Raw genomic sequence first — 12,247 nt, 5'->3', positions numbered from 1 at the left:
AAAGAAAGGTAACTATGTGAAGTGATGGATGTGTTAATTAGCCTGATTGTGATAATCATTTCACAATATACACATACATCAACTCGTTACATTGTATACTGTAAAAATATGCAATTTTGTCAATTATACCTTAATAACACTGACAACACATAAACAAACAAAAAACTTTCCCTGCTTTAACAGGTGGCTAAACTAGCCCTGGTCACATGTAGTTACAGCAGCCTATCAGGGAAGGCTAAAGATCCCAATAGCATGAAGCAGATTATTATTATTATTATTATTATTTGAGATGGAGTCTTGCTCTGTCACCCAGACTGGAGTGCAATGGCACAATCTCGGCTCACTGCAACCTCTGCCTCCCAGGTTCAAGTGATTCTCCTGCCTCGGTCTCCCGAGTAGCTGGGATTATAGGCATCTGCCACCATGCCTGGATAATTTTTGTATTTTTAGTAAAGATGGGGTTTCACCATGTTGGATCTCTGACCAACAGGTGATCCACCTGCCTTGGCCTCCCAAACTGCTGGGATTACAGTGGTGAGCCACTGCACCTGACCAAGGTAGATTATTTTTAATGGTGAGTCAAAGATCCTGTAGAAATGTATGAGAATATGTCCAGTGTTTTGTTATGTGGAAATAGTTCTTAACAAAGAAGTATGCACAATATAAATACGTACACATAAAATATTCCAAAACATAAAGACAGTTCTGAGTGAAAGGATTCTATTTTTTTCTACATTATTTTTACAAGGAGCACATATTATGTATGCATCTTCCTTAAGTCTGAAACATATGATAAACAAGTAAAACTATATCAAACTAAGAAGCTTCTGTACAACAACAACAAAAAACAATTAACAAAATGAAAAGGCACCCCACAGATTGGGAGAAAATGTTTGCAAACCATATAAACCATGAGGGGTTAATATTAAAAATATATAAGGAATTCATACAACTCAACAGCAAAAACAAAAACAAAACCCAATTTTTAAAAATGGGCAAAGAACCTGAATAGACACGTCTCTAAAGAAAACATAAAAATGGTCAACTGGTATATGAAAAGGTGCTCACTGACACTAGTCGTCAGAGAAACACAAATCAAAACCTTACATGATATCACTTCACATCTGTTAGTACAATCATTATAAAAAAGACAAGGCGTGACCAGTGTTGGAAAGGGTGTGGAGAAAAGGACCTTTCCACACTGCTGGTGGTAATGTAAATTAGTAAAACCATTATGAAAAACAGTGTAGAGGTTCCTCAAAATCTTAAAAACAGAACTCGCATATAAGCCAGCAATCCCTCTGCTGGTATATACCCAAAGACAATGAAATCAGCATCTTATAGAGTTACCTGTGCACCCATGTTCGTTAATGATGAAGAGTCTCGCTTTACAAAAATATTCTGCTAATAACTGGAGGAGAAACGATAGAATTCTACAAGGCTACTTTCAAACCCCTAATGTATTGATCTCTCTAGTTAATAAGTGTACATTGTTGAGAACCAAATATGCAAATTTTATGTTCCTTCTGATAGAGGCGTGTAGTGGAACCTATGACGAATTCTTACCGAAAACTGAAACCAAACAAAGTAGAGTCTGTAGTGGGCGTAGGACTATGCTAACAGACACCGCAAGGATACTACAAGTAAACGAAGACCACGGAAGACTCTATAGGACAACTGACTCGGCCTTTACTACATAACAGCAAAGACATTCAAGAGAACGTACAGACAAAAAGATATAATGGACGGATCAAACAGTTTGAACACATGGCCCTTATTTGGATATCTGACTCAAACAAGCAAACAAAAATGAAAATGTGCAAGGAGGGAGGAAAGGAGGGAGGGGGGATGAAGGGAGGAAGGAAAGAGAAAGGAAAGGAAAGGAAGGAAAAAAGAAAGGAAGGAAGGGAAGGAAGAAATGAAGAAAAAGAAGAAAAAAGAAAAAGAAAAAAGAAAGAGAAAGAAAAGAGGAAGGAAGGAAGGGAGGGAGGGAGGGACGAACGAACAAGCAGCACAGTCCACCTGCAGAGGAGAGGAGAGACTGCCCAGGCAAGGTGGTGGATCGGTCCTTCTCCCTCACACAGCCCGACTTTGCCCCCAGCACATCCCTGCTGTGCCTCTGCTGCCCCCATGTGGCCGAGGGAAGAGCTGACACTGAGGCTGTAGAGGACGAAACCTGAACGCGAACTCCAAGGAGGTCTTTGACAGATTGCTCTTCCCTTTTCACGAATTCCTGGCCGGGATTTGTCCCACCCACTTAGGAACATGGGACTGCTGCAGGAGCAAGTGCCAGGATGGGTGCCGGGATATCTGCTCAGAATGCTAAAAACTTGGATACAGATGCTGGCTGGGCAGGATCCAGAGAACCAGAGCCGCCTCAGGCAATCCCCCCAGGGGAGAGGAAGTGGAGATAAAAAGAGAGGAAGCCCCAGGAGACGAACGGCCAAAGGCAAGCAGTGAAACCAGCTCCCTTGCCTCCTGAGATCAAGGTAATGCCAAGCTAAGTTGGTGGCGCTTCCTCCCTTCGGGCAGTCTGTCTTACAGAGCACTTGCGGTGAACTGTCCCTGACTGCTCTCTGAGCACACGTTCCCAGAAATGCAGAGAAAATTTCAGGGGGATCCCACTGATGGTAGTTTTAGCTTATGTCTATATTAGCCAGCTTTTTGAGCAACAAACCATAAAGAATCAGGAAATGGGAATTAAATTCATTTGTTATTATCAAATAACATGCAAAGAGATTTAAACTGATCCCTTAATATTTGCACAACTGTTACTGGGCATTAATGCTGACCCTTAATCTGATTAAATTTTTGTTTACCCAGTAAGTTCATTTTTCTCTGCTTAATTTGTTGGATCTCTAACACTCAGGGTGACAGGAGTCTCTGACTAAGAAATAATTGTCACAGCACAGGTACGTATCACGTGTGCACATGAACACATACATTCTGGATGAAACTCCCCAAAAGCCAGTTTCTTAACCCTGCACTTTCACCCCTTCCTCTTGCGTATGACCCAGACATAAACCTCCATATACTCCTCCTATACTGAGACTCCAGAGCCAGACCACCTGGGTTCAAATGCAGCTTTAGCATTTACTGTGTGACCTTGGACAAATCACCTAAACTTTCTGAGTTTCAGTTACCTCCTCTATATAGTGAGGATGATAATAATGGCACCTCATAGGGCTAAATGAGTTCATAGCTGTAAAGTGCTTAAAACAGCACTTGGCACAGTAAGTGCCAGAGGAATTTATCAACTTGGTACCATTATAATTTTTGTAAAATGGGTTTGAAATGCAATTAATTAACAAACTAGTTAATTTTTGAAAACAAATTTAAAAAACAATTTTCAGCTGGGCACAGTGGCTCTGACATGTAATTCCAGCATTTTGGGAGGCCAAGGGGGGCGGATCATGAGGTCAGGAGATTGAGACCATCCTGGCCAACATGGTGAAACCCCATCTCTACTAAAAAAAATACAAAAATTAGCCGGTCGTGGTAGCACATGCCTGTAGTCCCAGCTGCTTGGGAGGCTGAGGCAGGAGAATCACTTGAACCCGGGAGGCAGAGCTTGCAGTGAGCCGAGATCATGCCACTGCACTCTAGCCTGGGTGACAGAGCGAGACTCCATCTCAAAACAAAGAAAAAAAAACACCAATGATTTTCTCTTTTTTTAAACTAGTAAGTATCATTTGCTACTAAAATTGGATTATAACGAAGTGGCCAGTGCCTCCTTGTTCACCTCTAAATTTTGATGTCATTTTCAGGAGAATCAGGCTTGTTGATCTTATTCTCCTCTAAGCCTCTTTTTTAACCCCCTAGTAATAGTCCTTGTCATGATCACCTTCTTCTTCAATGCTATATCATTTAGGAAAAGTAAAGAATATGCATGTATGTGTACATGTGTGTGCATGTGTGTGCATATGAGAGTATGTCCATGTGTACTGAGGATGTGAATATGACAGCATGTGTGCATATGTGTTTGTGTGTGAGAGAGTAGCACGTGTGCATGCGTGTGTGCATATGTGTGTGTGTAGCAGGAGCGGGTGGGTAGAGTTTGGCCATGCTGAGCATCTCAGCACATCTGCACTTTCACTGTGACCTCCTTTACTTTTCTTCCATCCCTGGTTCTGGATTCTATCCTCTTTCTTCCCCACCTTCCATTTGGCAGCACGATCAGCTCTCAGCCCAGTGACACTTACCTGTTAGTGTTCTCTAAAACCTCTACCTTCTTCCGAAGCTCCAAGTTCTCAGTTGAACAAGACTCCACTCTACAAAAGAGGGAGAAAGAAGAAAATTATTATCCATAGAGCAAACACTAAGCCAGGAGCTAGGGTAGGTGGGGATGAGGAAAATGAGGGTTGGGGGGATCTGCTACTCCATGGAAGTGTGGGAAAGTATGGAAAGAAGGACGAAGAGACTTAAGAAAAAAAAAAATAGGCCGGGTGTGGTGGCTCACGCCTATAATCCCAGCATTTTGGGAGGCTGAGGCAGGCGGATCATGAGGTCAGGAGATCAAGACCATCCTGGCCAACACGGTGAAACCCCGTCTCTACTAAAAATACAAAAATTAGCTGGGCATGGTGGCGTGCCCAGCTACTCGGGAGGCTAAGGCAGGAGAATCGCTTGAACCTGGGAGTCGGAGGTTGCAGTGAGGCAAGATAGCCACTGCACTCCAGCCTGGTGACAGAGAGAGACAAGAAAGAAAGGAAAGAAAGAGGAAGGAAGGAAGGGAGGGAGGGAGGGAGGGAGGGAAAGAAAGGAGAGAGAGAGAGAGAGAGAGAGAGAAAGAAAAGAAAGAAGAAAAGGAGCTGGGGCCAGGCATAGTGGCTCATGCCTGTAATCTCAGCACTTTGGGAAGCTGAGGCAGGCAGATCACTTGAGGTCAGGAGCTCAAAACCAGCCTGGCCAACATGGTGAAACCCCATCTCACTAAAAATGCAAAAATTAGCTGGGCATGGTGGTATGTGCCTGTAATCCCAGCTACTTGGAAGACTGAGGCAGAAGAATCACTTGAACCTGGGAGGCAGATTGCAGTGAGCCAAGATCATGCCACTGTACTCCAACCTGGGCCACAGAGTGAGACTCCGTCTCAAAAAAAAAAAAAAGAGGGAGCTGAGTGACAAGTGCCTGAATAATGCAAGATGAATAGGGACGGTATAAAATATGACCCTCTTTTAGGGTGTTACAACCCTCTTTCCTCTCACCTCCTCCCTAGTGTTCTCAATGCCCATCATACTTCTCCCTCTATACTACAATGATCTGGACACTCCCGGCTACACTCTTACCAGGACTGATAAGAAGTGAAGAGACTTAAGCAAAGGGCAGGACAAGAGGGAGGACAAGAGCCCAGGACAAGGAATCCCGGTGCTGGGGCACACATGCCCAAAAGAGACAATAAAGAGATTTTCATAGAAACATCTTAACCCTGGATGCCCATAGAAAACGGGGGACAGCATGGAACTACAGTCATCCCATTGTATTCGGGGGGGATTAGTTCCAGAACTCCCCATAGATATCAAAATCTCCAATGCTCAAGTCCTTGATATACAATGGTGTAGTATTTGTATATAACCTTTACATATCCTCCAGTATATGTTAATCATCTCTAGGTTATTTATAATACCAAACACAATATAAATACTATGTAAATATGTGTTATCTTGCATTTATAGTTGTATTAATTTTTGTTGAAGTGTTTTTTTTTATTATTGTTGAATTGTTTGGTTTTGGTTTTTTGAGACAGAGTCTCACTCTATCATCAAGGCTACAGTGCAGTGGCACAATCACAGCTCACTGCAGCCTCAACTTCCTGGGCTCAAGTGATTCTCCCCTCTCAGCCTCCTGAGTAGCTGGGACCACAGATGTGCACCACCATGCCTGGCTAATTTTTTTTTTATTTTTTAGGGGGTCTGGCTACATTGCCCAGGCTGGTCTTGAACTCCTGAACTCAAGCAATCCTCTCACCTTGGCTTCCCAAAGCACTGGGATTACAAGAATGAGTCATCACACCCAGCCTATTGAGGTTTTTTTCTGAATATTTTAGACCCATGGTTGGTTGAATCTGAGGACGCGGAACCCCCAGATATGGAGCGCTGACTATGCTTAATGCTACATTACCAGTACTTAAGTCAGGTGATAGAAGCACTAGACTTTAAATAGTAACTTCGAGAAACAGCCAGGAACCACCAGCCACTCCCTTCCCCAGATCCACATGAAGTTCATTCCTGGGTCTGGGGCCTCATGCCCATCTTAAAAAGGTCTTAAGTTTGTTAGCTGAAGAACTAACTTCTAGGGCTAAGACAAAACTGTATTTAATTCCTCTTTTTCTAACAGCCCGCCTGATGTTATAGACTTTTTAAAAGAACAAAGATTGCCTTCAAGTGTTTTTGCAAAAAAACATGAATTGTAGTGGCTGGAAAATAAAGGCCGCCAACCTGACATCTTTCTTTCCCTGCGTGCCCTCTCTAGAGCGTGAGGGAATTTGCCAATGCGGGCTGATTAAGTAGCACTGCTCCTTTCGGCTAAAACAGGGTTTCTCCTGCTAGGAGTTTCAGGAATGTGCAGGAATGTTAATATTTGTACGTGTTAGAAAGGAAGTCTCTGAGGACTCCGGGGTCCTGGCTGGCAGTGGTGTGATTCAAACACCTACTAAGGTGCTTTTACTTCTTTCTTGCTTTATTATAGACATCTCCTCCAAATAACCACTAGGTGGCAGGCAAAATATAGCTGATAAACCACCGGGTTTCCAAGGTGGCCAGAAAGAGGAATTGAACTGCTTCTCCCCGATTCTCCACACACCCACATTTCTCAGAGCATATTGCCCGTACTGCCCGATGAACACAACAGTTTGCCAGCAGGCTTACTTTTTCTCCAGGCTGTCCATGTATTCTTTCTTCTTTCTCCTACTTTCTTGGGCAGAAATCTGAGAGAGAGGGGTGGGAGGAGAATGATTAACTTCCAGCTCTGTGAGTAAACCAGTTAAGACAGGAGGTGGTTAGTGTAGAAGTCACTAAAGCCCCGCTCACTTCTGCAAGCTGCTTGCCATTTGTTTAAGCTGCTGGTTCATCAACTAGTCACCTATTCTGTCCTCCTGGGTTTCCAGCTGCCAAACTCACACCTACTTTCCTACAAAGTAGGCCCCCAGTAAAATGGACACTGAGTGGCCAGGCACGGTGGTTCACGCCTGTAATCCCAACAGTTTGGGAGGCTGAGGTGGGTGCATCACTTGAGGTCAGGAGTTCGAGACCAGCCTGGCCAATATGGTGAAACGCCATCTCCATTAAAAATACAAAAAAATGGCTGGGCGCAATGGCTCACGCCTGTAATCCCAGCACTTTGGGAGGCCAAGGCGGGTAGATCACCTGAGGTCAGGAGTTTAAGACCAGTCTGGGCAACATGGTAAAACTCATCTCTACTAAAAATACAAAATTTAGCTGGGCGCGGTGGTGCATGCTTGTAATCCCAGCTACTTGGGAGGCTGAGGCAAGAGAATCCCTTGAGCCCGGGAGGCAGAGGTTGCACAGAGCCGAGATTGTGCCATTGCACTCCAGCCTAGGTGACAGAGTGAGACTCCGTCTCAAAACAAAAAACAAAAACAAAAAAATTAGCCAGGCATGGTGGCGCACATCTGTGGTTCCAGCTGCTTGGGAAACTGAGGTAGAAGAATCACTTGAACCTGCGAGGCAGAGGTTGCAGTGAGCTGAGATCACATCACTACACTCCAGCCTGGGTGACAGAGTGAGACTCTGTATCAAAAAAAAAAAAAAAAAAGAAAGAAAGAAAGAAAAGAAAAGAAGAGAAAAAAATGGACACTGAGTAAGGAGCCAGGCCAGAACATGTAGCTCACAAACCATCAGTGTGGTCTCAGATAAGTGAGTTTAACTCCCGGACCTCTGCTGGCTGAACTACATCTATAAAATAAGACAGCTGGGGCTTGGTCATACATCAACTTGCTGCTGGTTCTGCGCACGGATAGAGTGACACTAAGCTCTTGTCTTCCTTCCCTCTTTGCCCCCACCCTCCCGGTAGGCCTGTGCCTCAGCCATCCCCCTGGTTTTCATCAGCCCTGCTCAGCACTGAGCGGCCCAGGGGTAGGACACTACTGAGTCCAAATACAGACCAGCAAACTGCAGAAGTTTTGTAATCACTAAACCCTACAAGAAAAAAAAAATTAACCAAGCACTCTCAATGTATCTGTATTATATATATAATATACATATATGCTGTATTTTTATATATATAATACATATATAATATATAATACATATATAATATGTAATACATATAATACATATATAATATATAATACATGTATATATACAATACATATATAATACATATATAATATGTAATACATATATAATATATAACATATAATACATATATAATATATAATACATATATAATATATAATATATAACATATATAATACATATATAATATATATAATACATATATATGTCTACTAGAGGAAACTATTGTATATATCATAAGCCCAAAATTTAAAAGGCTGAGATTTTAAAGAAAAACTACATGGAAATTCTAATAGCTTCCTCCCACCCCTGAATGTATCATCGTGGGCACCAAGGAGGTAGACACTGATTTGGGAGTCTGCTGGCCTCAAGAGGGATGGGATGGGCTGGAGGAAGAGAGGGGCACGTGGTGAGGATGCTCCTCCCAGGGCCTAGGGAAGGGAGGGGCTTGGCCTTGGTCTCTGCCATGGGATGGGGTAGTGCTGGTCATTGGGAAGGCAGGGAAGGGGATGCTGACTCGATTCTGCTCGTGTCTCTGCTCTAGAAGTGCCTAGATTTGAAAGGCTCACCTTATTCTTGATCTTCCGCCGAATTTTCTTCAGGGCCTTCTCCTCTGATTTTGACAGGGGCAATTTGGTGGGGATGGGATAGCCCTCAGCGATCAGGGTCCTCTTTTCCTCCTCTGTCAGGACCAGAGGGCCTGATCCCTGCAGTTTCTGTGCAGACCAAGGAGCAGAAAAGGGTCAAAGAAAAAGAACTGGGACCACTGAAGAATAGCCTCCCGATGGGGTGACGAGAATCTGTTACAATGTCTTACAGAAGGCTCTGGGACAAGGATGCCCCACCTGCTTTGGATGATAGATGGGTATTTTGAAGGGCATGGGAAGATGGGGAAGACACTCCCATGTGAGTGTTATAACCTAGGGGTTATAATTCAAGGAAAAGAATAAAGAAACCTCCACCCATTATTTCCCAGGAAGCACCCCGCTCGCTAAAACATGAAAAGAAAAAGTAGAGAAGTCATTTCCCACATCCCTAGAGATTTCCTGGCCTTGGAGTGATGAAGGATTCATTTGCAGCCCTGCTTTGTACAACAGTTTTGTTGTTCTCCTTCTGAAAATGCAATTTTATAAGGTGCTCTCTACACACCAGGAGTCACTTCTCCACTTTTAGCTAAGGGTGCAGAGCACCCAGGGACACACCTGCAGACTCTTTCCATAGAAGCCTCTGGCTTTAGCAGTCTCAGACTGTCCATCAGCAATGAAGACAAGAACAGTAGCCCATCTCATGGACCCCACAGTAGAATGGCGTGTTTATAATTAATCAGAGTCCCTATTGCATTTTAGCTCCATACTAAATGCCATGGAGGACTATCTCTCAAGTAGCTTGTGATCAAGACTGTGAGACTGAATTGATACCCATGAAAGGATAAGAGTAATTAAATGCTAAACTGTACTCTTAGCGGATATGGTTTGGCTCTGTGTCCCCACCCAAATCTCATTTTATTGCTCCCATAATTCCCACGTGTTGTGGGAGGGACCCAGTGGGAGATGACTGAATTATGGGGTGAGTCTTTCCCGTGCTGTTCTTGTGAGAGTGAATGACTCTCACAAGATCTGATGGTTTTAAAAAACCGGAATTGCACTGTATAAGCTCTCTCTTTCCCTGCTGCCATCCATGTAAGACCTGACTTGCTCCTCTTTGCCTTCCACCATGATTGTGAGGCTTCTCTAGCCACATGGAACTGTAAGTCCAATTAAACCTCTTTCTTTTGTAAATTGCCCAGTCTCGGGTATGTCTTTATCAGCAGCATGAAAATGAAATAATACATTAGCTAAAGGTGCACTAAAAATTTGAAGTAAGAGAACAGTGCTATGAGCTGTGTAATCAGGAAAGGTTTAGGGCAGGAGATGAGATTTGAATTGGGCCTCCTGAAAGAAAGGGGATGATTTACATAAGAGAGAGGAGTGCATTCTAAGCAAAAGGCAGTATTTTGAAAAGTCACTGAAGAAGCCACTCTGCCTGGTGTGGGTAAGGAGTTCTTGAAGCAGCGGAGGGTTGGACACCTGATAATGAGTAAAGGTGTCACGGCTTGGTGCCAATAGATGATAGGGAAACACAACATAGTTGTTGGGCAAGCATCTGACATGGGGAAGAGTTCCTCCATCAACATGTAGAATGGACAGATCACAGTAGTACACACAGGTATATAGGATACAAGCTATTCTACTAATCCAAGGAGTGAAGTCAGGTTCCAGTTGAAAAGGTGAAGAAAGAGTGGAAAGGTGAATTCCCTTGTCCTCAGTAACAGTGAAATATAAGAATGTGGTTACAGATCAAGAACTTTCAGGGATGGAATCAATACAAACTTTCAAAGTTATGTTAATTAATGGATGGATGGTTCTTACAGAATTTTTAAACATCTCATTTCATTTAAATTTTCTAGTTGTGATACTGTAAATTCAAAATAGCTGATTATAATTTTTACAATTTCATAGAAATCAATTCACTCCTAGAACAATAAGAAGTTAATGATCTATTCTTCATTATGGTGTCCTCATGTATGTGAGGGATGAACGATGGGTCTTGATGTCTGATCTGAGTTTCTGGGTTAAGAGTCATATGACACACAGAAAAGGCTTAAACTGTTTTTGACCTTTAGGCATCAAAGACATTAATCTCATAGTAATTTTTAAGTTCACCAAAAATTGCTTATTTAAAATATAAAAGGTATTTCCTATGACATAGGTCACAAGGATCATTAACACAAATATTTATGATAGAACTTTGAGGAGAAAAACCCCAAATCTTTATTCCTCATGCCTATAGCTCTGTAAAATAAACATACGAATAAAAACCGGAAGTGTGCATGTGAAAAGGAAGAGAATTGTGGTAGTAAAAGGTGAGGTGTGCAGGCAGTTCTTGGAAAGTGTTCTTTAGGGTTGACATCACTCCGCTTTGGCCATTAAACAGAAACTTCTTGACAAAAGTGAAAAACAAACAGCCTTGAGTGGTCCTGCTCTAGATACAGCCCCATGGGAATGAATGGAGAAGGTTCCTTTTGGTCCAGGAACGCCCGCTGCATACTTACATGAGGAGCCGTGAGGAGAGGGGAGCTGGAGAGGGCGGAGGGGGCCCGGGGTGCAGCTCTGGAGGGGCTGTGGGTCTGAGGCAGACTGAAGGGGTGCAGGCGTGGGTTGGGACTCAGGCTGCCCTCTGAGTCACTGCCGTGACTGCTCGGGGGGGTGGGCGGTAAATGCAGGTGGTCCACTGGGGCTGCAAAAAAGGAAGCACATCTCATCCATCCCAGAGCCACAAATCAGGATACAACTGATCTGTGGGACAGTGAACTAAAGCACAAGGGGCCTCCATGAGCTGACACGGACAGATCTCCAAAGTGCAGAGGCTGGATACAGGAGTCCTCCTTTTGCATGAAAACAGAGACAAAGAGGATATGGACCCCATATTTGCTTGTATTGGCAAAAAGAAACACTGGAAGTGTATACAAGAAACCAATAAACGTGCAACCAGGGGCCAGGCGAAGTGGCTCATGGCTATAATCCCAGCACTTTGTGAGGCTCGGGTGGGCAGATCAAATGAGGTCAGGAGTTTGTGACCAGCCTGACCAACATGGTGAAACTCCATCTCTACTAAAAGTACAAAAATTAGTTGAGTGTGGTGGCACAAGCCTGTAGTCCCAGCTACTTGGGAGGCTGAGGCAGGAGAATTGCTTGAACCCAGGCAAGATCACGCCACTGCACTCCAGCCTGGGTGACAGAGCGAGACTCCATCTCAAAAAGTCAGTGGCTGCTTTGAAAAAAGCCAGTTTGTTTCTGGAGCAATGTGCGTGGTCATGCCCACAGGCAAGACGCCAGGCATTCTTCATTCAGAAAACATGAAACCCATCTTCAGATGGGGGAGTGGGCACAGGAAAAGTAAGTGAGAGTTCAGTGGGGAGACTTTCTCCTGTAAAGTCTCCGCCCTTCCTCAGG

The 12,247-nt window shown here is 43.7% G+C and overlaps 1 protein-coding gene across 1 annotated transcript in view; it reads right to left on the bottom strand.

The window, feature by feature from the left end:
• Positions 1-12,247, bottom strand: part of CREB3L2 (cAMP responsive element binding protein 3 like 2) — a 127,649-nt gene that overhangs the window by 22,257 nt on the left and 93,145 nt on the right. The window contains exons 5-8 of the mRNA XM_050785015.1: positions 11,347-11,531; positions 8,825-8,971; positions 6,867-6,925; positions 4,203-4,271 (exon numbers count right to left, since the gene is read on the bottom strand). Coding sequence (XP_050640972.1) covers positions 4,203-4,271; positions 6,867-6,925; positions 8,825-8,971; positions 11,347-11,531 — 460 coding nt within the window. The remainder of the gene's footprint in view (positions 1-4,202; positions 4,272-6,866; positions 6,926-8,824; positions 8,972-11,346; positions 11,532-12,247) is intronic.

The sequence above is a fragment of the Macaca thibetana genome, chromosome 3, assembly GCF_024542745.1.
Source record: "Macaca thibetana thibetana isolate TM-01 chromosome 3, ASM2454274v1, whole genome shotgun sequence".
Lineage (NCBI taxonomy): Eukaryota > Metazoa > Chordata > Mammalia > Primates > Cercopithecidae > Macaca > Macaca thibetana.
Note: the sequence above shows the minus strand (reverse complement) of the source record. Positions and strands in the feature narration are given on the sequence as shown.